General features: G+C 42.2%; 2 protein-coding genes across 3 annotated transcripts in view; both read right to left on the bottom strand.

Annotated features, from left to right (window-relative positions):
• clasp2 (cytoplasmic linker associated protein 2) overlaps positions 1-2,917 on the bottom strand; it is a 51,273-nt gene extending 48,356 nt beyond the window's left edge. For both annotated transcript variants that reach the window (XM_072371072.1, XM_072371073.1), the window contains exon 1: positions 1,973-2,917. In XM_072371072.1, coding sequence (XP_072227173.1) covers positions 1,973-2,170 — 198 coding nt within the window. In that variant the 5' untranslated portion in view covers positions 2,171-2,917. The remainder of the gene's footprint in view (positions 1-1,972) is intronic.
• A 351-nt stretch (positions 2,918-3,268) lies between these two features.
• Positions 3,269-21,926, bottom strand: fbxl2 (F-box and leucine-rich repeat protein 2). Its single transcript, XM_072370150.1, has 14 exons — positions 21,326-21,926; positions 16,514-16,575; positions 12,252-12,306; positions 10,971-11,045; positions 10,638-10,732; positions 9,933-10,097; positions 9,660-9,786; positions 8,739-8,813; positions 8,498-8,628; positions 8,176-8,236; positions 8,009-8,053; positions 7,603-7,659; positions 7,266-7,478; positions 3,269-5,500 (listed from the first exon to the last, which is right to left on the bottom strand). The coding sequence occupies exons 1-14, from the start codon at positions 21,353-21,355 to the stop codon at positions 5,393-5,395; spliced, it is 1,299 nt and encodes a 432-aa protein (XP_072226251.1). The 5' UTR covers positions 21,356-21,926; the 3' UTR covers positions 3,269-5,392.
• Between the last annotated feature and the right edge of the window lie 5,393 nt (positions 21,927-27,319).

The following is a 27,319-nucleotide window of genomic DNA, read 5'->3' as shown; positions in this document are numbered from 1 at the left end:
GCCAAAGTGGATATCCCTTAAAAGGCCATGTACTGTATGTATCCTAAAGTCTGTACTGTAATTTGAATCAAGCTTTCAATGTAGCATATAATCTTGTTTCAAAGGAATTTAGAATGTTTCACGCTGCCTCTTAACTTTAGGACAAATACACAAATCAAAGGCCAGCCTGCTAATAGATTCAATCATTGATCGGTGCAGGAAGCGTCCAGTCATCTGAGCCTGCTCACCATTTATACAGCATGCAATATTAATGTTCTCCGTTTGCGTGCTTCATATGGGCACTATGACCACTGTGATGTTGAGAGACAGGAAAGTATGAAATGTATTTGCAATCCTGCCTGTTGAATGAGAGAAGAAAGCTTGGGTCTGCTCCTTTTTAAATGAGTTGTTTATACGAAGCGTCGCTGTAAAACAACAATGATCTGCCGAGGTCAACCAAGGTCTATTGTGTCATGAATCATTTATAAGATAAATGTGCCAGAGAGACAGAAATGACTAGCTGTCACTGGAATGAAACATAGTCGGCAGAGACAATGATGTCATTCATCCATTTAATACTACTTAGCTGTTTGTGGTAAACAACACTGATGTGTCTGTAGCAACCAAATGAGCACAGTGGGCATACATGAAACGTGCACAGCTGGATCCAAGTGCGGCATCCAACACATGCCTGCTAACGCATCATTTAAATGGCATGCTGACTCAGCCAACTCAGTGCGCTGCTGGTGTGGACCTAAGTAAATTATCTAAAAAGAGCAAGAGCAGGGCACATAACTAAGAAGGAAAAGAGCAAAGGAACAGAGGACTAACGGCACAGCATCCATTCCTTACAGGTACTTAAGTGCAACAGTCCTCTTACCTTAAGAATGTTAAGCGTATTTATGGGTCACGGCTCGTGCTTTCAACTCATTCTATACATATATAAAAAAGTCTGAACAAAAACAAAACTGTGCTTTGCACAGCTTGGGGTGGAGCACGTAGGGATAGGTTGTTACAGGCCACAACTGACTGCAGCGTCATGAAATGGCATAATAAATAATGTCAGATCATATAAAAATATTCACTCCTCAGTCTAGGGTCACAGTTTCCACACGTTTACAGTCTTGCTGAGTCCTACGTATCACAGCCAATGTTCATCTGTTCAAAAAACAACTTGGGAGTCAAATTTCTGCACCGCTTTAACAGCGACTTCAGACTGTTTTGAATGCTTGGAAAAAAAAATCTGCAAAAATGTCAAATTCCTGATTTTCTGGTGAGATATATATAAAAAAAAAAGTAGTGCAGAGAAGTCTACCTCACACGCAGGGAAAGTCCAGAGTATGAAGAGCAGAACTAAATAAAATAAAAGGACAGATCAAGAAAGAGGGGACTAAAATAAAGAGGAGCAGGATAGATGGAGAAAAAGCTTGAGTCTCAACAATGAGTCTTCAAACCCCTCCCCCATCAAATCCATCCAATGCTCAAGGAGTCCACATTGCTGACAATGGGTCTCCTTCACACACTCACACAGTCTCAACCGAAATGACAACAAACCACAAGAATGCCCTGCAAAAGGGCTCATCTGTCACTGGGAAGAAGTTTAAAAATGTCTGTCTCCAATAACACAGACTTAGACTGCTGGGCAGCCCTAAAAAAACAACTACGGGTCTTGCTTCATTTTGGTTTCGGTGATAATATGGGCATAAAATAAATCCAAACCATGAACGAGGTCGGGATTTATTAAGAAAAGAGTGCCTCAGTTGAGTTAACTCGTCTTTAATCAAGATCATACACTGTTATTTAGGTTTCTAAATGACATAGGAGCTAATGTAAATGATTGATCTCTGCACGAGTTTTCAGTAAAACTGATCTCTAAAATGATCTCCAGAAGCCTTTTTAATCGCTTCACTTGTCAAGCTTCCAGCTAAATTGGCAGACAACAATTCGTGATAAAGGTGGGATTTTGCTTGACTGACTAGCAGAGACTTCTCACCTTGAAATTGCTGGAGTTCACCCATCCCGCTAACTCGTCTATGGTCTTATCGAGGCGAGGTTTGTCCTGCTCTACGTCCGAGGAACGATGCGGGTCATTTAGGTATTCAATGAGCTCCTGGCCGACCTGCAGTCTGCGGGTTACATCTTTCTGCAGTACCTGCTGGTAAAAATAGTCCATGTTGTCATGATCCTCCATTGGACACTCAGTGCCGTGTGGCCAGCCACCGAAGCCGGCCCAAGATAGAAGACAATATTCGGCGGGACGGGGTGTAAAGGATTTGAAATGTTATTTGTAGTCCAGTGGAGGGGCAGAGAGACAGAGTGGTCCGTCTAGCTGAGGTTTAATAATCAACATCCAATCCCCTATAAAAAATGGATTACTTTTTAATACAAATCACCCCCCTAACCGAATCAAAAGCTCGACTTTGTACGTTACGAAAAAGTGGTGGCTCGCTGTCTTTTTTTTCTTTTTTTACAACGAAACTTTAGCGCTAAGTGAACTAAAAACTTGGCAAACTTGAGGAAACGTGTAATTGTAGTTGACTCCAGCAGGTTCCGTCAGTATATCCGTATCAAAACAAGCTAGCAGATGTGATTTACTGTCTGTTATGCTAACGAAAATAGCAGCTAGCTTAGCACAGTTACAAATACAAAATAGCTTCACATAAGCTAGCTCGGCTAGCAACGCTAGTTATCTGCAGGCCTAATGCCTGGCTCCGCTCTTCTACTTCATGACCGCTGGCTTTAGTCTTTCAGCCGCCGACTCCTCCTGGAGGAAAGTTGCACCAAACTTCCACAACAAGAAGGCCCCTCCACTCCCGCGGTAATTTCCTCCCTTTAATCCGGGAATAATGACTGCAGCAACTAAACCCTTTCAGAGGCGCTGGAAGCCTGTGCGTTGCCGGGCACTGCAGTTCACCAGGGAGTGCAACCGATCAACGATCAGGCCGATGGGTCTTCGGGCACCGCACAGCTAGCCAGCATAATGCCTGATGTAAAATGTAAATTTAGAAGTACACTATGATCCACTGTGTGCGATTTTAACTGGGAGGCTGGACATACTTACTGGGATGAAATATAGTTTTGCCAGTTTTTAGGTTTAAATCATTTTAAATATCTTTCAAAACAAGAATCAAACCATAATATTTAGGTGGGCGTGCCTGCCATCTACACAGCTCTTTGGTGACATCTAGCTGCTGAACTGCCGCAGAGCCTGATTTAAATTTGCCGCAGTTCACTATAAAATAGACCATACAAGTAACAGGAAACAGAATCTCACACTTTAGAGACAAAATACATTTACGATTAGTCATCTTTATTTATTCATTTGTTTATTTTTTTCATGTATTTCTTTATTTTCTGAAACATAAAACAGCTGTCAGAGGACATTAGTGTCACAGCCAGTCAAGTCAGCTATGTATCCACCAGTCCCTCTGAGTCTTTCCTAATCTTTCTGCTCTCTTTTCATTAAGTCCTATCCATTGTCCTGCCAGTCTCCCCTGTCATTAAGCACTTGGCACTACATAGCATTTGCCCGACTCTTTACTATTGGCTTATTACAAACTTATTGTGTATTGTCATAATCTAGCTCTTGAAGTGGCGGTATTCTTATCCAGGGGAACTTGTGTAAACATGCCATTTGATGACGCAGATAATGTTGCAACCCAGCTGATCTCAATGAGTATCAAACAAATTAAACTGCTGGTTCAGGGATTTTACAATCACTACATATCACTTTCCTAGTTGCCGTATGTTCTGTAGTGATAGAAGCGAAGTTAAGGATCAAATAAGTTCATTTGATTGGCCAATATTTGACTGCCAGATCTGTATAAAATGCTTGTCAAAAATAAATCCCCTGTGCTGCTCTCAGTCTTAAGCTATTGGAGTAAAAAGATGACAGCCAATTAATAATATCCTGCACAAGTAAATTGACAATTAGACAAAACTATACTAAATAAACTTTCAAATACTTAAATTCACATGATTGTCAAAAACGTGAGGTGCTTTTGCATACAGTCTTATACGTATTACCTTGGCTTATTGGAAATTTCCATTTCACTTCAGGTGCAAAGTTACACCGGCTCTTGCCCTGATTGATACACAGCAATTACTCTGAATAACGGACGTCACAGTCCACTTAAAAGCAGTGGATATGCCACGGTTTTTTAGTGCTGCAAAACTAACTGAGTAGTAGGGGAACTGGAAACCTACTGATGTAAACAGGTTAGTCTGTAGTGCTAACCTAATCTGTGTTGTAAACAAATGCTTAAGTGGTCAAGCAAGGGACAGTTCACAGGGCTACTGACAGGATTGGATCAGGGCCTATAACACCAACATAACCAGACATTTAACAAGAGAGGCCACTAATCCCAGCAGCATACAGTGTCAACAGAATGCTTTTTAACACTCAGGGTCTAAACCATAGGACCTGAACAGCAGCTGTTTTTCTTTTACAATTCAAAAAAGAAAGACAAGCATACACCCCCCTCTGAATAGACAGGCATGGACAATTACAATAAGCACTGAAAACAGGAAAAAAAAGAAGTTTTTTTGTTGGCTTCCCAATTTCTGAGTGAGTTGCTGTAAGTGGTTCTTTTTTTTTTTTCTGTTGCGAAACATTTTCTGTACAAACAGAATCCAAATCTCAAAGGAAGTTTGTCAGATGCACAAGTATGTCATGTGTCCTGTTTAGTACTTTCTTGTTTGTCCCAACTTATCCACAGTGCAGAACTGAGCTGGCTGTGCCAAAGCTTCATAGAATATTTGCATTACACCAACAGCCCAGCTCTCGTTTCCCTCCATGCTGGTCGTCTATTGGTCGAAGCAGAATGAATCACAGGATGGTCACATAGAGGTGTCATGTTTGTCATGATTGGTTGAAATGATACTCCACAGAGAGTGAATTGTTGTCCAAGATGACAATATCATCATTTCTTTTTTTTTTGTTTTTAATTTCATTTAAACATGATGCATTTAAGTTCCGCTGTTCAGAACGTCCATCTGCAGCCGTCTAGATGCAGTCCTTTACACCCAAAGGTGGGGAGTCAGGGACCACAGGGCAGTATGGAGTGGAGAGCCCGTTTTGTCTTTAGAGGAAGATAGAGAGAATGAGGCAGAGAGAGAAAAAGAGAGAAAATTCCATCCAGTCATGTCTCTTTCCTCCAACCCCTCCACGCCGTTAACCCCCGGCTGCTGCAGTGCTGACTGGTGAGCAAGAGGAGAGAGAAGGGGCGGTTTCAACTGATCAGGGATCAGTGGCGATCAGTCTGTGTAATGATCAGTGATCAGGAGCAGTGAGTGGGTCCAGCCCCTCCTCTCCCCTACACCACCTACCCTAGCCCTCACCCAAACCCCTTATCAGCCCATATCAGAGCAGCAGGACCTGTAGACAGAGGTGGCCCCCCCTGGCCCTCCACTGTCAGAGGATGATGCAGCAGCGGCACAGACGCTGGCCACCTCCATGTACAGACGGTGGGGGTGTTACTGGAGCAAAGTAGGCATGGACCTTGATCTCAGGTAGGTGGGCCTGTGTGGGGAAGAAATGTAATAATACAAAGACATTAAAGAATACTTTCTTTTTTTTAAAAAAAAAACAACACAATCAGGAAGCTTCTCTGTGAAAATATTTGGTAATCAAAACACAGCATATTTGCAGACACAGTTGTAGACAGAAGCTTATATACACTCAGAGTGGACATGAATGTTATGTTCCTAAAAAGGGTTTCAATAATGCATTTGAATTGCTGTTTTAGAATGAAAAGTATTTGTTGTGGGCTGCACTGTCAACTCCTGGTTCAAATCTTGGATGGGGCCCCTCTGTGGAGTTTGTACATTCTCCCCACGTCAGAGTGGGTTTTCTCTGGATACTTCAGCTCCCTCTCAAAGTCCACAGACACACGTTAGGTTAAATGTCTATTCTAAGTGGACTGGCAACCTATCCAGGATATACCCTACCTCTTGCCCACTGGGTGCTGGGTTAAGTTCCAACTGCCCGTTCGACCCTAACTGGGATGAAGAAAACGAATTAATGAAAAAAAAAATCGTTCCATCAGTTTTAATTCATTGTGGATTTTCCAAAGGAAAAAAAAAGACAGAATGACAATTGTTCTTATCATCAAAAAGGTAGATATGCTCACTGGTTTATGATTATTAAATAAGTAGAGCTGAAAATACCTTTGTGATTGTGATCGAGTGCAGCTGGTCGATTCTCTGTGCCATAACGGTTTGTTTGATGGCATTCATTGGACCGACCAACACAGTAAAATAGGAAATTTCAAGGAGCTCAGTGACTACCTCAGAAAGAGAATCATAGATCTATAGAAGTCAGGAATGATTGTTGGAATCATTTTTAAACTACTGCAGATTCCAGTACAAGTTTATGGGAGGGACAGCCACCTTGGTAAGGTGAAGGTGATGGTGAAGAACATCCCAAGACCTGCAAAGGCTCAGGATCGCCATGAGCAAGAAGCCGCTGGAACATCAGAGTCACTGTCTAGAATTTTCATTTTATATTATCATATATTATTCTCATAATGTTCATCACCACAAAGAGAGAAACGTAGGTGTAAGTAATAATCCCCTGCTCCAAAACTGACACCTTCAAGCACAAATTAAGTTTACTGGTGACTAACCCTATGAAAGAAATGTTTGTTAGAACCTCAGACTTATTCAACACTTCAAACCAGTTTGGTTTTCCAGCTGGTCAAATACCTGAAACACATGTCAAAGCAGGTTCACACTAAACTTTTTGAATAGCCCACCTCAACCCTATCAAAAACATGTGCCCAAAAGTCTAGTTTAATCCTGGGATCATGCATCCAACTGATTTTTTACCTGATATATGTTCCAAATGCCTTGCTAAGGAACAGTGCCCAGTATATGTGGAGTGCTGCATTTACGGTTCTGAATCTGTACGCATCATTTTGACCCGATGTCGAATTCAGACAAAAGCACAATAAATCAAAAGTTGTGCACAGTTTTTTCTCTTTAAAGTCGTATGATGAACAACATTTCTTCCGTGGAAAAAGAAAAGAAATAATGGAAAACTTAAATTTGTCACTGCATTCATGTCCATGATGAGAGTATGCAAACTACAACTGTATGTCGAAAGATAAATGTTTAAAGTTTACGACACATCAGATATGAGAGCTGTTTTAATCCTCTCATTTAACTCTGTAAAGTAGGTAGGAACTTTTGGATTTTTCTGTAAAAACAAAACAAAGGTGGTTTTAAAAAACGCAAAAAAAAAAAAAATATATGAATATGAATATTTTTCCATTGTGTCTGCTAACCCTGATGCGTTTGATGCCAGCTCTGGTGACTTGTTGACAATCGTAGAGCTCGATGCGCTCCAGACGATGACAGCTCTTCAGGTGCTCGAGGGTCACATCGGTTATAAGGGGACAGTTGTCCAGTTCAACCACTGTGAGGCGCTCCTGGCCACAGGTGCTGCTGCTCAGAGCTCTGATGCCATCATCTGTGATCAGCTCACAGTGGGACAAGGACTGCCCGGGGAACAGGGGACAGAGTTGATGACACATAAGATAAATGGCTTTAGCAACACTTGAACGTACAGCCAGGTTGAGAAAGATCCTGGCACAAAACCAGACCTGCAGGTGTAATGTTTACCAGTGCTTGCAGACGTGGGCAGTGGATTGACAGTTGAACCAGGGTGTTATCTGTCACCTGAGGAGAGGACAAGCTTGATTATCAAACTGTTATCACATGTCTAGGGATACCTGAAAGGCTCAGTTCTCAAGTGTTTTAAATCATGTGACCTATGAATCTGACTGTCTCTGACACTTCTTCCCTGTCCTCTTCTCTACTTTCTGTCAAAAGAGATCCAGATACTATCTAACTGGAGCCCCCTCCTGACAGGGGAAACACACCCTGAAGCACACAATCACATCTGTCCTCTTCCTACAGTCCAACCTCTTCCCAGACAGATGAAATCCCCAAATAATTCCAGATCCATCATAAATAAACACCACAAAATTGTCTTGGGTGGAAACAGAGAGACCACAAATTCTCTTACCAAAATACATTCTTCTAAGTCCATTTTTTCAAGCTCATGGCAATTCTGTGAAGATAAACAGATGGTTTTATGAGAAGGGCTTTTGATTGTGATGTGGAATGGATTGTTGTCCTCACCAAAGGTACACAGGTAAGAACACAGGAAACAGAAAGCAGTATTAAACTCACTCTGGCAAGCACAGTGAACCCAGCGTCTGTGACATGGGAGCATCGTGCAGCTTCAAGGATCCTTGGAACATAGTAAGACAACACTTGTGAAGGCAACTTGGAGCAGTGAGCCGCTGGAATCACTGCATTACTATCATGGTTCATGTACTTAGCAAAAGATAACAAGTCAGTCATAGGAGGGTGTACTGATAAAAACTGCGGTTTTCAGTAGTAACTGTAGGCTGCAATAGTTCAATTGACTTCCAATGACAGCCGTTACGATGTCTAGATGTATGTGGATTTCACTGTGAGGGTTCGTGGGACAGGTGTGTGTGTTTCTTACTTGAGTCGAGGACAGTTAAGTCCCAGTGCAGTGAGAGAGGCATCAGTGATGTTACTGCAGCCAGACACGCAGAGGACCTGCAGCTTGTGGCATCCTCGGCACAGACTGACCAGGCCTTCATCTGTTATTTGCTGGTGGCAATAAACGCACAAAAACAAATTACGCTAACACACAGACGGAACCCTCGTGCATTACTTTTTTAGTCTCTCCGTCCCTACATCACACAAAATGTTTGCCTTACTGTGCAAGACTGCATGTTGATGGTGGTGAGTTCGGGACAGTGTTTCTGTAGGTGTTTCAGTGCTCCATCGTCCAGCTGGGTTAACAGGAAAAGTGCAAATTTATCAATCAAGATACAGATTTACAATTCATGTATGTAACTTCTCATTAAGCGCCTAAAACTCTGTAAGTTTCCCTAACAAAAACATAAGAGATTTCCTTATTTTTCTGTTGTTTCCATTAATGGAAATAATCAGTAGTATTTACATGTCACCACTACCCACAAAAGCTGATTTCTAGGGGTTTCAATGTTGTTTTGCCAAGCAAGAAATACAGTCTAAACTTAGATGAGAAAACAAATGAGCACACAGCCTGAAGAAAATGTTGGCCCTACAGATGCAGCAGAATAAGAATATGCCAGCGTGACACAAACCACTACTACTCTGCAAGAAAAACAACTGATAAGACTTAAACACAAGTAACAAGCCTAAAATACCATGGGAAGGATGGAAAATCTCCTATGTTGGTAGAAAAAGTGTGGGAAAAGGGCACGGTTCACTCCAGCGAGGTCTGTTAAATTTTCCGGCAGAGGAGAGGAGTGTCCTGTGAGTGGTCTTTGTATTTTAAAAGGCACTTAATAGACGTTTGTGTGGAACTCGCTGCGGTTTCACAATTTGTTTGGAATTTTTCTGAAGCTCCAGCATATTCTGAGCACAATTTGAGGACTCAAAAGACACAACACAAAAGCAAAAGACGTGCTGATACACCAGACGATAACAGGTTTTATTCAGCTATTTATGAAAATGTTGAAACTAGTAGAGCGCAATGTATCATACATTGAAATAAGGGGCACTTTGAAAAGGACAAAAACCCTCTTAAAAGTCCAATAAATAAGCCATAACAATGCTCTGAAAAAAGACACTAAATAGCTCAGAGTACATACCTGTGTGCAGCCTCTGAGGAACAGTGCACGTATTCCAATGCAACCTCTCGCTAGGGCCTCGATTCCATCGCGTGTGATCTGGTCACACCACGACAGGTTCAACGTCTCCAGCATTCTGCAGCCATCGCTGAGCATTACGTGGTCAAGATTAAAAAATAAAACAACAGGTGACCAAATGTTATTTTGGACAGAAACATATCTGTTTTTTTTAGAAGTGTTAAAGAGTATAAGGGCTAAAGGGAGAAGGGCTTAATGTTGTGTTAAACAATATACCTGAGGGCCTTGAGGGAGTGGTTGCTGATGGACACACAGGAGGTGAGATCTAGGTGTTTGAGCTTGGAGCAGAACTTGCTGAGACTGACGCAGGTGCTGTCTGTGATCTTTGTGCAGCCATTCAGGTTCAACACTTCAATGTTTCTGCAGTTCTGCGCGAACGTCCTGAGAAAAACAAGATCGTGAGGAAAGAGAATGGGAATTTTCATAAGTGGTACTGCGTTGAATAAATAAAAACATCAGGAGGATGTTACAATTGTTATTTATAGGCCCTTGGGAGACTTTCCTTTTTCACATGTTTCTGCCATGACAAAGCTTTCATTCTCTGAAAAGCAGCATATAATGCTCTATAAAAAGAGACTTGTTGTGCTTCTGTGGATCTGCTGCTTTTAGATGACTCTTCACATGAAACCATGTATCAAGAGATAAAATAATTTCATGTAATAAGAAAATTCCGTCATCACGATTCTTCTTTTCATTTTTCTCGTGGGAACATTGTAAATTGAGATTAAATGGAATTAAATAAGACTTAGTAGCAAAATCCCTTGAGAATGAAGAAGCACAAGCTGCTTAAACTTTATATATAATCACACAGACACTAAAGAGAAAGACAACAAACCAACTACAGGATGACTTTTGGTAAAAGTCAAAGCACAAGCACATTCGTTACATCAGTTTGTGCCAGCGAGACAATGAGAATCTCACTTCATGGAGGCATCTCCAACGCTCAGGCAGCCCCTGAGGCTGAGCTGCCTCAGGAAGCCTCCACAACGCTTTGAAATGTTCTCCACCACCCGCCCCTGAAGGACACAGGGACAGAGAAGGAAATTAACATGACTTGGGCCACAGAACAGCAGATCAGCTGTGACGTCACAGTCAACACCAAAGCCAACTGACCCAGCGCTAAGCTTTGGGTTGGATAATGCTACTCAGCAAGCGCTCACATTCACACACATGCAGCAAGTACAGGCAGGCCCACACACAGATAATGTCCATCCTAACCCGTTGCTTCTTTGCCATTATAAACACACTCCTCACCTCTATGTCTGTCTGGAAGTTGAACAAGTCGATCTTCTGCCAGTTGCTGCCATCTAGAGCCAGGACATTCCACGCCTGGGAGGGGGGGACACACAAGTTGTGGAAACAAAGAGACGAAAGGGTCAGATAGAGGTGGATGGAGGTGGATGGAGGTGAATGTGTCTGCTCACTGTACAGGATTCCCTGCTTTTCTCATTTATGTATCTTTGTAAATAAAAAAAAAAAGGTGAATATAGACTGGGAGTCAGAAAAAAAAGACTTTAGGAAATGATTATTTTTCACTTTCCCCAGACACCTTAAAGTCTGAACAAATGATGAATTAATAAAAACAGTTAACTACATTTATTACATGCATTTAATCCCAAAATGATTCAGGGGAATTTTTGACCAATCGGTCGGCATAAACACATTACTATAGGATTGCAACTCCTCCTCAGTGACAATCATCACAATCGGTCACTCAGTCATTTGCTTCCCAAGTCAAAGTGTTCCTGCAGACTGGCCTTGGGTCTTAACCTTCCAACAAGACAATGATCCAAATCAAATCCCCAAAGTGATTAGGAAATGGTTCACAGAGAAGAATATCAACACTCCGGTGTGGCCATGATGGGGAGGATAGGAGCTAAATACCAGAATAACTAAAAGGAAGACCTCCGACACAAAGACAGAAACACAGACGTGATGGAGGAATGGACCAAAATCCCAGAGCAGATATGCAAATAAACTTGTCAGCAATTCTAGCAAATGATTGATTGCTGTAAAAGAATGAATACAAACAATTAATGTTTCACTGATTTTTGTCACTTTTATGTTTATATCATTTTCAACCAGATAACATCTAATGGTAATAAAAACAAAAAAAATGTGAAAAACAAGAAAAATTAGCATGGGTTAAAAACCAGTTTGGGCTGTTACATAAAATAGAGCAGGACAAATGATTTACTCTCTCACATACCTATAGAATAAACCTTTCCCTTATAGGAGGTGTAGGACGAAAAGCGGCCACCACAATCTGCATTCAACCTTCCAACGCCACGGGCTCGTTATTGTTCACAGATTTTAAAAAGGCTTTCAGCTGCAGTGCACTATAGCAAAGCCTCTTGCACAAAACCAGCAGAGGGCACTATATATTAGACATTTCTAGAGAATTAAGAAATGTTAAAGTGATTTTACTTTAACTGCAGATTTAAGGATTACAGCAAGCCACTTATCTTAAACAATAAGTTCTCGTGGGTTTGTCTACATGGGTGGTTTGGAAGTTTCCAAAAGGCAGATACTTACCTTGGATACCTGGGCACACCTGCAGAGTGTAACCACATCCAAATAGGAGAATATTCTAGAAAGAGAGAAGACAGGGGGCATGAGTTTGTCTCAGATAAATGATCATTTCTCAGACAAAGAGCTCCATTCCTAACCAAACTTAATGAGTGAATACATTTTCTTTGTTGTGGAGCACACATCTTTTTCTATGGCTGAACAATCCCGTGTGTTTGATAGTAGCAGCAGAGACCCAAAGTTGGGCAGTGTTTGAGCTGAGGGCCGGTCAGCCACAAAGGGCTGCATGCAGCATGCTACTGGGTCAGCTCAATCCATTAATCTGCCAATGAGTAATCTCTGGCACTCAGACAGGCAAGGCCACCAGCAGGCTGGGACAGACCTACAAACAGTTTATGCGTGCGCATGAACCCACACATATGCATGGAACCAAATATGTACACGTCCTCACGGTACTCCGTGATAAAATGGCCTGTTTGAGCTTCGAAAACCGACTTAAAGCGGCGATCTATAGAAAATGAGGTATTCAGAGAATTGTCATGGTGCCAAAGCTTAGAGTGCAGCTGGGGTCTGAATGTCCTTTTAACCCTTGGGAACAGGAGCTGGCCATTGTTTCCTTCATATAGACACAAACAAAGGCTGTGTGTTTTCATGTGTTAGGCCAGGGCATGTCAGAACACGTCGGTGTAATCTATACCGGAGTCTTGTGTCCTGCATATAGTAGATGTAACAATCCTAGGACATGTGACACACATGTGACACAGATGCACTTTCACACAGACAAACAAATGTACGGTCATATGCACACACGGTCCTCAGAGCGGCTGCAAACCACCAGGGCCCGTTCATCGATCTCCTCTCTAATAAATGGTTATTTGATGCTGATCATTGAGCGACTGTCTGTTTTAATCTAATACAATCTGACTTCCATTATGTGTGTCAGAGGTCTTTAACCAACCACAGAAATATTCAGTTAATCATACTCACAAGAAAGCAATGAGTTAATCTGATCTGCTGTTTTGAGTCCTGTTTACATATCTGACATTTGGAACTAATAATCAAAGAGTGAGGCCTGAAAGCTGAATACAGACAATTTAGGAGGAACCGCGTTATGAGTAACATAGGAACAGCACAAGAGAAAATGTACACCTTGACCCGTCTACCATGGCAAGATAAGAACAAGTCAGGCCTTCAGTACTTGTCTGGTTGCCATAGTAACAACTCAGACATGAATTTGGGTGGTGGTAGAGAGCGTGCTGAGTCAGTGCCTCTATGCAAGGGGACCCTGAACCTCTCCGAACTCCCTTTAAGGCTTTTCAGTCAGACAGGGTTCTTCAACATTGTGGCAGTTTTCATAGTTTACATCTATGCTGCACTGGCCGACATAACAGCTGTTTACGATGCTCCAGCTGAAAGGAAGGCAAGCACAAAAACGAGTCAGGAACTCGGGCTCCTTAACAGCGATAGATCACACACTAACAGGAATGCTAATGAGAACACGAATTAATCAAATGAAGAAATAACTGGAAAATATTGCTGCCGAAACACAACACATGAATGACATCTCTTCCAGTCATTAAGAAAAATAAAAAACCATTTACAACTAAACAGTTTTAACGTCAAACGCTTCATCACAAAAGCTACATCTCTGATCTGTAAGCAGTTCAACGCAAGGGCTGTGCTTGTCCTCTAATCCTAGCAGACGGTTTCAATTTAGAGTTGCAGCTGTTTCTTGATTAAATGATTGGCTGAAAAGCACAAGCTATTTTGATAATCCAATTTAAGTCCATTTTCAAGCAAAAGAACCTGATGTTCTCCGGTCGTGCCTTCTAAAATGTGCAGATTGGACGCTTCTCTAATCTCGCTGCCTTTGGGTTTTTGACTGTTGGCTGAACAAAAACAAGCAATGTGGGGAAAAAGAGGAACTGTTAGAATCTCATTGACAAAGTGACTGATCAAGGAAGAGAAAGGGCGGATTTAATGTTAACTGCAGTTTCTAACACTTGGTCACAACATCCATCATTTCTTCACAAAAAGCAAGGTATGTGGAAATGTTAGGAAGGATTCGTATTCACGTTAGTTTTCTCGTCCCATTTATCATCTAAAACCGCAGGTGAATTACATTTCTAACACATGTGATTCCTGAGTTTGTGTTCTAAAAGGGAACGCAAGCATGTATAATTGGATTATAGAGCAGCGTCCATGTAACTTTAAATAGCTAAGTGAATTAAAACATGTCCTGTTTCCAAAAGGCGCAAAATTAAGATTACAAATCTCTTTAATATCTTAAGCAAGATTTTTTTTTTCACTCTTACAAAATAACAGAAAAGTCAAAGACTCCAAAGCAGAAGTGTGGACAAGCTGCATGCCAGATACTCATAAGCAGTTATAAGTCTTTCAGTTGCTGTTTGAAGAAAATTCACTCACTGCTCCTGCAACAGGCTTCCACTTGCACACACCTTCAATGATAATTAAGTTTTATAATTAAGATAATTAAGGGTGGGATGACTGTGGATTTTGAGGTCTGGATTGGATCATTAGCATGTTTTAGAGGCCTTCATCTTTCCATAGTCACCTTTTTTAAAGGACAGTTTGGCACTTGCATACAAAATTTCTGGTGCTCGATGGAACCGACTCTCTCTCTCCACCAGTGAAATGCGTCCAAGGCAGCAGGCTGGACAACAAGTCCAAAGCATGATCAAACCGACTGCATCATTCACAGTTGGATAGGTGTTCCAGAAATAATGTGACCTTTTTTTTTTTTTGCCCTTACTTATTGCGGTCACAGATTTCTATTCCGCCTATTCCCAGTCAGGGGGACTGGCTTCCAAAATGCATCAGGTTTGTTCAGACTTTCAGTTGCTGAGTCTTGTGGTAAGAATGTAGCAGGGGCTTACTTTTCAAGACTGTCACTGCAGGCTACTTTTGCACAGGTGTGGCTGTAGGGCAGAACAATGCAACACCGCTCCAGAGTCTCCAAATTATTCCCTGCAGGGTCTTTTGCAATCAAACGTGGGTTTTGATGTACTTTTCTAGCAATCCTATGAACAGCTACCTGAGAGAGAGTGCTTGGTCTCGCAGGCTTCTGCTTGACCTCCACTGTTCCTGTTAACTGCCATTTCTAAGTTACATTACAAATGGAGGAAACAGCTAGCTGAAAGCACATTGCTCAATTTTTTACAACCAATTCTTTCTCTGTGGGCAGCAATTACCTTAGATTTCTGAGTGTGCGGAAAGAGGCCTGTGACTGCTGACTTTTGGCAGGATTCTTGTGAAAATGAACAATTTCTAACATATGGCTTTTCATAACAATGACCTTGAACCAGCCACAGCCCTAACAAGCCGATTATGGTCTGAGAACATTACTTGAGAACAAAAACCCAAACATTTGCATGCTACTCATTTCCCGTTCTCACACTGTAGATGTACAATACTAAAACAATACACTGATCTAGCTAAAAATGCCAAAAAGAAAATGTTTCATCCAGAACGTTACACTGGTTTCACACAAGATAATCTGATGCTGACTTAACTTAACAAAGTTACACATGATAAAAGCTGTGTCAGCGCACGATCCACAGCTCAAAAACGAGATTTATTGCCGTCACAAAGAGTCTTCCTCACAGCTTGTGTAACTATCTCATCATGACCCGTGTGACAGCAGGTCATGTGTTGTAGCTGGCAAGCGCAAATGAGTGCACGCTATTCAGTCCACCAGTGAAAGCGTGCTGGTTGTAATGGGTGTACTGGTTGCCTCTGTGGAGTGCAGATGGAGCAGCACAAGAGCACAGCACTGCGGAATTCCCCACCAGCTAAGACAAGCTATTTATAGCACACATACAGACATACAGTTTGCATAGGCCCGGGACTCTTTCACACAAACACACACACACACACACCAACTTGGAGTATTCAAGCGCAGATGCGAACACCTCATGCGTCAGCGCAGGTACCCGCAGGTGCATCCCTTTCCAAGATACAAGCGAACACACACGCTCAGAAATGCACACATGAACCAGTGTGGAGGACAAACATGGGTGAGTGCACACATGATGTCAGATATATGGAGCATGTGCAGCTGCTGTGGGACAAAATATTGGTCTGTAGGTCACACATGTACAGTAACTAGTGGCTGACACAAGCCTGAAAAATACATCTGCTCTCATGGCTAATGACAAAGCAAACACACACACTGCTCCAATTCAGCTGATGAATAAACCTGACCAAAGCTTTCGTCCCAAGGGTATGATGTCTTGTATTAACCCTACCTGAGAAGAAGCTCTTTGGGGAGCTTCTTGTTGATGGGGGCTTCGTCACTGTTTGAGAACACCTGCCGAGACACAAGATAAAATGGATGAGTGTGCGTTGCATGTTTGAGTTTGACCATCTCTTCAAATAAGATCACCACATGAAAAAGACCAAAACCAAACCACAACCTGACGATCATATCATTTGATGTCAGCAGCTCAAACCTGAACAGAATGAGACAGTCGCCCTATCCATACATTTGCCACTGAGGATTAAACTATCCCTTCCTTAGCTATGCTAATAAACACATTATGGCTACATTCAGCTTTCTGTGTTCCCTCCTTACAAGCTTATAATTCTGTCAGCTTGGTCAGCTTGTGGGCATGCTTATCTCAATTAGCCTACTCGCTGGATGTCTGGCCATCTGCTGAGTGAAACACACACGCACACACACACACAGATGCTCATTTACACACTGGCAGGTGATTCAAGTCGGACCTCTCTGAGTGAAGAACAGAGGCAGAACATTCTCGATCAGGTGGGCCGTAGTCAGCCATGAATATAAATGACGGCAGACACCCACATTCACTGTGCCTCTGCAGACACGCATCCTGCCAGTGATACACTTGTACGCTAAGAGACTCAGCAAGTGTATCTAATGAGAGGGACTCCCTGCTGTGTCACGTGCAAACAGGCAATGTGAAAACAGAAAGGAGGGATAGCCGGGACAACACGGGGTGAGCAGGGAGTGATTCTGAAAGAAGACGCAACCTCCTCAAAATAGAAAGCAGCGAAAGAGAGCAAAGATAGGACCAAAGGGGAAGTCGGACACAAAAGGCAAACAAAGGGATTGCACTAAAGTCGAGGGGAACTGAAAAAGCGAGCATTAAAGTAACTGTTAAAACTGAAAGAGTGAGACAGGAGAGGAGGGGAGGAAAAAAAACAGGCCAATTGAGTAGACGTGGGGTCAAAAAGACAAAAGAGAGGCAGTTGTCCAATCAAGGTTCAGTGGAACATTAACTAAGCTGGTTTGAATTTTAACATCTCTGCCATGGTAATAACAGGAAGTCAGAGAGGCTTTGAAGATCAAAACATCTTCATTTACTGTATCCACCAAAATGCTTTTCAGCACTGGTTCCTACATATCTGTGTTACCTAATAATGAGTTTCACACATTTCACATTCTCAACTGTATCAGCTGAGTCAAATATATCAATATATATTAATGATCCAGCGCTCTAGAGTGCCAATGTAAGACCCTTTTAAGCTCTTATCTTACAATAGATTCAACTAAGTCTAGACACAATACTCTAAAATGACGATGCAAGAACACATTTTGGGAGTGTTTAGTTTAATCTTAGTTATTAGAGATAGAAGGACTGAATTAGTCCATCTTATATAAGTATTCAGGCCCTTCGTTGTCACACTATGTTCTGGTATATTTGAATTCTTCCTGTCGTCCTTTAGATGTTTCTGTAATTTGGCTGAAGTCCACGTGTGCCTATGTGCATTCACTGGACATTTGACATAAGAAGGCACACACTGAAAACCAGAGGAGACAGAATTATGTGGTGGCACAAACTTGGACAGGATATCTGAACATTTCTGAGGCACCAAGAGGGCCTAAAAGCAAATGGAAGAAGTTTGTCGGTCTACAGAGTTCTTAGATCTGGCTGCCAAACTGTGTAATCAGGGATGAAGGGCCTTGGTCAATCAGGAAACCGACTCGCCACAATGACATCAAGAGTTCCTAAGTGGAAATGAGAGAACCTCGCAGAAAGGCAAACATTAGCACAGTTAACTCCACCAAACAAGCCCCTATGGCAGAGTGGGCAGGGAGAAACCATTCCCTGAAGAAAGGGCACATGAGAAACTGCTGTGAATCTGGCAAAGGGCACCCAAACAACTCCAAAACCATGAGAAGCAAAATCCTGTCATCAGATGAAAAACAAAGGCCGAAGTGTTTGCCACAATTCTCAGCAACATGTGAGGAGGAAACCAAGCTCCAAGTCTTCCCTCATTAACAACATTTCTTCAGCTAAACATGGTGGCGGCAGCATCCTGCTAAGAAGGTGAGATAAAGTCAATTCTAAGTGAAAACTATTTCCAAAGTCCAAAGGATGTCAGGTGAGGGTGAAGGTTTGAATTTCAGCACAAAAGTGACGCAAACCACCGAGAAAATACTTAGAGTCTGGACCTGAACCACTGTCGAACGTCTCCAGAGGAAACCTGTAAGGGAAGTGTGCTTATGCACCCTGGTTGAGCTATAGTATAGTAGAAAAAAGTGTGTTAAACTTGCAGGATCACTCCCAATAGGTATAAACAGGTCTTTCAACCAAGTGCAAAGTTAGGGGTCCGAATATTTACAGCATCAAAGTGAGATAAAGTTCAGCTTTTTACTTTGAAGGGCTTGCTGAAGAAACACTCCAAAATATGAAAATAAATAACACGGATGAGTCTGAGCGATGACAGAATGTGGGAAAACTGAAAGGAGTCTACAAACTTCCTGTCAGGATATTACACACCAAAAAGAGGGGAGTGAGCTTGATCTGTCAACAGCATATTGATTAAGTGCCTCTCTGATGCCAGAGGTCGCTTAGGATTTAGCACTAAATTTAGGACTTAATTCTAAACCACCTCTGTACACATCTCTCACCTTCGACCCCTCCTCACTAAGACAAATTCACAACACACGGTGTAGACAGGACATCAGGAATGACATGGGTCTCCAATCAAGTTCAGAGTGGCAAAGAGCCTTTTCGGTTTCATGGTTTGAACTTTGAACGTAGTTCCAGTGCGCAAGGATATTTAGTTTAATATGGCTCGAAGGAAAAAGGAAAATATATCATGTCACTATTGAAACAAGTAATCTATTAGTCGATCCACGTACAATGAATCACCAGAAAATTAGATTTGCCAAGTCAAGTACCGAGAAACAATACAGACAAGTGGCTGGTTCGAGATTTCAGACACGATGACGACGTCGACACTCAAAAGCACCACTGGAGCAGATACTAGAGCAGCATTCCCAAGCAAGGAGTACCTGTCTGTATTCTTACTCCTGTTCCAAGAAGGTGTGCAACAGAGTCGACATTCAGGTCTGTTTCTTCATCACATCAAAGCAACGATGTAAAGAATCTGACCTTTTGTGCAACTACAAGGATCTCAAGCCAGGAGTAAGATCTAAGACCCGAGTCTACCAGTCAAACCTCCCAAGTTCAACCCTCTCATGCAGCCACACCGGCTTGTTTTCCACCATACAGCGGTTTTCATGTAAGTAGCTTAGTTCAGAAATCCAGTGATATGGCAACAACACACATCAGCACCACCAACACATTCTGTTCCGATTCCTTCCCACCAAGCATGTGAGCACCCGACTGAGAAAAGTCATGTACCATCAAGTCAAACCCTAAAGAATCTCAGCAATGTGAGCACAACATGTCAGATAAACAATGCTCACCGCTGGAGGGACCTGTTACCAGTTAACCAGTTGGACTGGGTGATTTTTGGCATGAAGACAATTAGGAAAGTAGCAAAGTGCTGTCGGCAAAACGCAGAAAGTGTTTTTGGCACAGGTGCGATGCTTGAATTAAAAGGTAAGCTAATGTACTTTTTAAAGCAACCAGTGGCAGAGGATTATCATGTTTACTGAGGTGCTACAGCTACAAGGAGACTTTTGGGCTACTTGATAGTTTGCTTTATCATAGTTTAACTTTAAATACAACACAAACTTGCAAGGAGTACAAGTTCAAACGGCAGCAAGTTTTTGTAAATACAATCTGTTGAGAAGGAAAAATGATGAGGTCGTTGTTTATTAATATTAACCCCCCTCCAACAATGCATTTCATATGAGATCATCCTCCATCAAGACCAAAGTTCGTCCATGCTCCAAATCTCCACCAAGTTTGTTGAAAACTTGACCTTTTTTTTTTTTTTTAAATAATCTTCCCAACAAAGATCACATGCTCGCACCTTAGCTTTTACTGGTGGAACAAAGACATTAGAGCCGTTTCATCACAAACTATGTGATGAAACTATGCTGAAATGATCCCAGGCCTCGTTGATGGTTTTTCAAAATCAAGTGTCACTTTTCAAACCCGTCACGTGACACACAGGCCGATTCAGATTCAGATTCAGCCTTAGGCCGACATTAGTCTGTAATGTTTCCAGGCCCATTAGCTGGGATCTATTTTTTTTTCCTTTTGTCAGTTTTAAACCCTCCAAATGTCTTATCATAAAAGGGATTACAGATGATACGATGGAACAATATTCTAGTGGGGGTTACCACTATGACGCAAAATTATCATGGGGAATATGGAAAGGCTTAAGGGGGGGGCGGTTAATTTATACCTCCAACATTCAATACTGTCATAACTTCTTGGAAATAGGACGGGCCTGCCCGTAAGAGACTAAACCTCGTGGCACCTGTCACTTACAAGAGGTGTCACAGTCTAACTACAGTGATTACTATCTCAGTTCTGTACCCCGGCTACAACGTTACACTCCATCTGCAGCCCCCTTCCTTGGAGCCTGTAACCTCAGGCGACTGTGGCAGACAGCCTGGGCCCTGATATATTGACAATCTTCAGCCACAGCCCTCCTCCCCTGTCCCGCAGTCCTGAGCTCCATGTTGTCGCTGTCTACTGGTGTGGCAGGACAACGGGATTTCGGATTACCCTTGATCAACAAAACGCTTCAGCTCCCGGCTGCATGTAAAATTAGGAGCCGCGTACCACGCACACAAACACATACACACACTTTGCTTATACAAGCGTACGACTCCCTACTAGAGACAAACAGTTTAACCGTTGATGGTCCACTCCCTGTCATACCTCGAACCGGCCCTTGGTGATACCGTTCATGTCTGCGGCGGCACGTCCCTGCAACAGACCAGCGGAGCCGTTTGACGAATACCGTTATTGCTTTTGTCGCCGTTTTATTTTTGGTCGGTCGGAGTGTAGGAGCCGAGCTGAAGCTGGGCTCTTCACACCCTCCTCCTCCTCCCCCCAGCCGCCAGCGAGGCTCCTGTCTCCGGGTCAGTGAGGAGGCGGTGGTGAGGGTGGTGTCGGTCCACGGCGGCCTGCGGTATCGTGAACGGTCGCTGTCTCGGAGACCAACGGCTCCCCAGCCCGTCTCATCACAGGGCTAACCAAAATAACAATAATAACATGGACGGTCTGTCAAGTGACTTCACTTCCGCCTCTCCCTTCATCGCTTCAGCACGAGTCAGCTGGCTCCCAAATCTCTCGAGTTGGCTAAAAAACACAAAGGAAACGCCAGATTAACGTCCGTTTTCGAGTCTCGTGGCGTATTTCTTGCATCAAACGCTGTTACGGCGCCTGACACGAGCGCTTTCCTCACGGTTTTCTGTTTACTTGCGGGGGAAGGGGCGGGCCAACGTGACGTCACTGCTGCAGGAAAAGCACGCGTGGTCGATTTGTTTTGATTGTGAGGTCTTGTCGAGATTTTGGAAAATTACTAAAAAGCGGCCTGTTTGGCCACATACGCCGAAGCAGTTACGTGTGGAACGGCACCGAAACGAGACCTGGCACGAACCTGTGGCTCCGATTAAAGGGAGGAAACTCTCGCGTCTGTGGACGCCACATCCAAGAGTTCCCCTCCAATAGAGATCTGTAACTCTCCTCCATTCATCCTGCACGCAGACGCACACCAAAAACAACTTGGATGTCTGTCCTCGCTGCGTTATGTTACCTGGTTAGGTATCAACAGTGCTGTAATGATTACTTTAAAGAGAGAAAGTAGCCACCACTATTTAAAACACTTGCATACAGAATCTTACCTGACTGCAAGTACTAACGTGACGCATAAAAAGTACAGAGGATTGTGCCCCTTTTCATGCTGCTAAGCCTTTTAACATGTTATCCTCACAAACAAACTTACCTTTAAATGAGCAAGTATATTACAGCACTTATCCAGACTGAAATATTTCCACTGCAATCAGAAAAACTATTAATGCTATTGAGGAGTTCGTTGATGAATTTATCTCAACAAAAATATCTTTGCAGGTGTTTTCCATCTCCACAGCTGGAGGGCGCTCTTGTGCAGCCAGCCTCATCTGGAGGCTGCCTCAGCATGGACAAAATCTTAAAGTATAGCAGACGATGCAGATTTTCATTCCACGTGCTTTATCATGAAATGTAATGAATCATAAGCTTTACATCAAAGGGTGTTGTGTAAGGTATCAGACAGTAATGTAAATTCAAGTAGCAAAGCGTGTTTGAACTAGCTGAACCTCCATAGCAGCCACAGCACCAGACTGCTGCTGACTTACATCAGTGATCAGTTGGTCGGAGCTGAATCTGCTTTTTGAGTAAAAGTACAAGTAGCATGGTGTGAAATTAGTCCATTCAAAGCCCTGCACTGAATGTTCCGCATGTGAACATGGAACAATTAGCAGACAAAAGGACTTTTTCAAGTTTGCCCTGAAAACTATTGCTAAGTATTGATTTATTATTGGGTGGGTTTTGTCTAAATGAATAATCTACACGCTGTAATAATTGTAACAAAGTCAGACTTTTTGCCCATTGCAGTGGAGTGAAAGGTTAACATTTATTTTTCAATGTGGGGGAATGGGGAGGTTGAACAGTATCAACATATTCACAAAAAGTACTGATACTTCAGATTGAATTGAATTCTGAATCATTAAATAATGCCGTGAATTACTTTATGTTTATTACATTTTGCATTTACCTTGAGCATGTGAATACTTCTTAAAGCACTGAGGCCGTGAATGAATATAACACATTATTTGTTTCATCACTCAGGCAGCTGCTTTATCAGTGAGGCATAGATATAAGTGGGAAACAACCTCACATCCCCAAAATCCCCAGTGGCTGCATCTGCGGGTGTTCTGTTGGCAACATTTTTCAAAGAGAAACTGTTCATGTGCTACCTTTTCATAAGCGCATAACTTAGATCGCAACCATTTGATCAGCTTGTCAGTGGAGGTTAGCAGCCTGGCGGCAGGTTCTTCCACCAGCCACAGATCTTTACCCGACATCCTGACATTTTCAGTATAGGCCCTTACTAATAGGAGTTTGCTCCATTAGATATATCTAGAGACATTTGTGAGGAAAAGTTGGGAGTGGAGAAATAGAAATGCAATTTTTTCTCCTCTTCTTTGGTTGACAGTATGCTTCTGCAAATCAAAAGGTGTAGCAGTGGACAAAAACACACCTGGTCCGATTTTTTTTAACAGACTTATCAGGGACAGGCCCAGAGGTCCCCTCGTCTTATCTTTGTAGGAGGTACAATTCAATAAAAAGACACACCAAACAACCAGAATGAGACACACAAGTGTTAAATGACGACACAGAGACTGTTCACTCAGCTGTGTCTCCTCTGGCCTTATAGTGACAGTGCAGTCTGCAGGTGCTGCATGGGCTTCATTGTCTTAATTGTCTTGATTGGCTGCACCTGTTCAGGTTTTTATTAATCACCTCATGAGCCTTACAGAGGTTCATCACTCTTTTGCTGATATAGTTCACTTTGTTCATTTGGGCTTTGGGATACCCCCCAGATTTCAACTTTAGATACTTTATTAAGATTTTTAAAACCCTTATTTTTTATAAACTTACGTGTCTTAACTGCATTTTATGTTAAGGCCAACAAAACGACTGAATTGGAAACAAGCGAAAACAAGCACAAGAGGGTCAAAATGATCGTTAAATGTCCCAAAACTAACATTATAACACACAAATAGACCAAATGCCACACAAATAAACCAAAAAGAGAAATAAAGTAGCCATGAACATGACTACAAAGAGATGCTAAACAACCAGAACAAACCTAAATATGACTAAAAACAATATTAAAAACAATCAGACACAAATTGGGCTCATAACTGGGCCACAAAACCACAGTGAAGAAATGCAACATTTACCAAAAATGAGAGACAAAGTGATCAAAATGGGACTGGTGCAAAACACTTGCAAGGTACACAGTTGGAGACGCCACACAGCCACTCTCGTGTTTTTTTGGATGTTTCTACGTGTCAGTCTGAGTGTTTTGGCCCTCAGTAGGATAGGCAGTTGGCCTTTTACATGTGCTCAAGGGCCTGCTGTTTCATAATCCATCCATGGTCATTTAAATCATCTGTAAAGCTCCAACTGCAGAAAACAAGGACAAAACCGTACGTGCATATTGGAATGACACGATACATTTTATAGTTTGTGCAAAAAATGTAGTCTTTAATCTTCATGCAGCACATTCCTAATCCTGATGCGTCCCTCTGCATCACATAGTAATTAACAATCTCTCATCAACAGTCAAATTAATTAACTCAGTTCTTTGAATAGCTCCACACGCTGCTCATCGTGACTCGGCTGTAGATGGCAGCTCGGTGTTGAATGTGTCCTGATGATCGCAGTGCGTGCAATAACGTCAAAGCGGGGTTGACTGTTACACTTCCAATTTTTCTATACAGTCTGTCAAATTGCTGAAAGTGTTGATGTCGCATGATTATGAAGTTAGCAGCTGGGTGAACACTTTTATAATCAATTTCTTCTTCTTTTTTTTAAATTCCTCCCTGGTTTTATTTTTGTTAGATTTTATTGTTATTTTCCCCTTTTTTTTTTCCCCGTTTACTTTATTTATTTTTTATTGTTTTTTTCACGATAACCCTAACTTTTAACTTAACACAGTGTTTCTGTAACATTTTCTTTTGAAAGAAATCTATCTACATGAAGATGTTTTTTGATTGAAAAAGCAGGTTGAATTCTCGTGCGGTTCTTTGATGTAAAACAGCCCTTCTGAAATCCGTTTATGGCCTTGTGTGAAAAATTGTTTTCAGAAAGTTTGAAATAAGGATTTTTGACCTTGGCCCAGCATGAAAAGACATTTATAGCTACCTGGTTTTTACATGAGAGTGCCACACAAGTGTGCATGCAGACTCACATAATCTATCACCTCTCCTAAAACCACATCTCCTGCTGCAGCTTCACTTCTGAGCTTTCAAACCTGTTCCTGTTTTTCTGGACCGCACCCCACACTGTGGTTTTTTCGGAGGCTGTTGCCATGGAGACAAAGCCATCCCTCCCTCTGGTCTCCACCGTCATGACCAATGATTTCCTCTTAGTCAGCCACATACCTGCACACCTCATCCCGACAGGAGACGTCTCACATGGGAAGTTACTGGTCTCACACATACTGAGAGCAAAATTGCGGTTCTACATCTGTGTGTGCATGCATGTTTTTTTCCACAACACAGATTGTTAAATAGGTGTGTACTGGAAGTCCTGTGAGATTATCGCACACATGTGCGATGTCTGGATGTGCGTCTGTCCGATGACAGAGCCCCTCTGGACACCTGCAGCAAACATAATTCTCACCAGCCTCTCCGAGGATCAGGTGTGAATTGCCGTCTCTCTCCTCCTTGCTATTAGTCTCTCTTCTCCTGTGCGACCCCCACCTCTCCAAAAATAGCCCCCGTGCATGAGTCAGGATCCCAGCCCACCTGATCTCCTCATACAAACCTCTGAAGAGGACAACCACGAAAAGCACGAGGGGTGTACGAATGCAAAAAATGTGACGGAAATACGGAGAAGGGTGACTGACAAGCTGATTTAAAGACTACAACGGCAACACAGGTGACTCCAGTGGGAGACAGGAAATACCAGGAATGATGAAAATGGAAAAGGGGGGATGTGAAAGGAAGACCCGGAGAGAAATGACTAAGTGTGAGTCTTCAAGAGAGGTGTCACTCCTGGAGGAATCTTTTTTTTTTTATCATAGCCTTTTCCAAATTTAATTTCCATTGTTTTCCATGAAATAACTTTTCTGTTTTCAAGCACATGGAAATCTCTACATGCTCATACAGTGCAGTAGCTCAGTGAACACATCATCAACAACCAACAGGTCAACAATCCTGAAAATTGTTCCTTTTGTTGTTCCTGATTCTTGTGAGATTCTGTGATATGATCATTTGATTATGCAAATCTTCCAGCTGGCCAAATGTGAGGATTTGACTTTTTTCCCCCTTGATTTAAAATTAATGAGCAGTTCTGTGGGTTGGAGAAAGCAATCTCTTTCACAGTTTCACTCATTATTTCTGACATATTACAGACCAAGCAATGAATGATTTAACTGATGAAAATAATCAGAAGATTATTGTCTCGTGAAAACAATAAACAACTGGTCCCTGCACATTCCTTTACTTGTAAAAGTATTTTTGATGCTATCTGCACTGTACCCTGCCTCTCATCCGATGGCAGCTCGGATAGGCTCCAGCGTCCTTTCAACCCTGAATATGATAAATCAGGTTTAGAAAACGAATGGATGGATAGATGTATTTGATGGTAGCAGAACTTCTCAAAGAAATTGAAATACTCACAGCTTGAACAGAACATCACAGAGATATGTACATTGCAGCATGCACGGAAATTCCCAATGACCTTAGTCTGTGAGATCTTCTTACACCTTTCGATATCTTTATGTGAGTATGTGGCCCAAACTCAATCTCTAATCGGCACCTGCTGTCTGAGAATGCTACTACATCTTCGTCGTTGTCTAGACAGGGTTCATTCTGATCTTAAACACCATCTGGTTGGTGCAGTGTCAAGGCCCTGCTCTCCCACAAGAAACTGAGAAGACCAGTTCCCTGACCTTTGGAGGAGGACTATTGTCTGGGCTGAGCTGCAGACAGGCAAGTCCTGAAAAACAGAAGGAGATTTGGGTACTTGCTGTGTTGTGAATTTGCTTTCATATAAAGAACTATAAAAGTATGTGCACAATGTGATACTGTTGTTTTCTCTGTGGGCAGGATTTTTATAGGCTGTAATGTAGCTGGATTTAAGTTTACCAGTGTG

Source organism: Leuresthes tenuis, unplaced genomic scaffold, assembly GCF_036924035.1.
Source record: "Leuresthes tenuis unplaced genomic scaffold, fLeuTen1.0.hap1 SCAF_18, whole genome shotgun sequence".
Taxonomy (NCBI): domain Eukaryota; kingdom Metazoa; phylum Chordata; class Actinopteri; order Atheriniformes; family Atherinopsidae; genus Leuresthes; species Leuresthes tenuis.
This window is presented reverse-complemented; position numbering and strand designations above follow the sequence as displayed.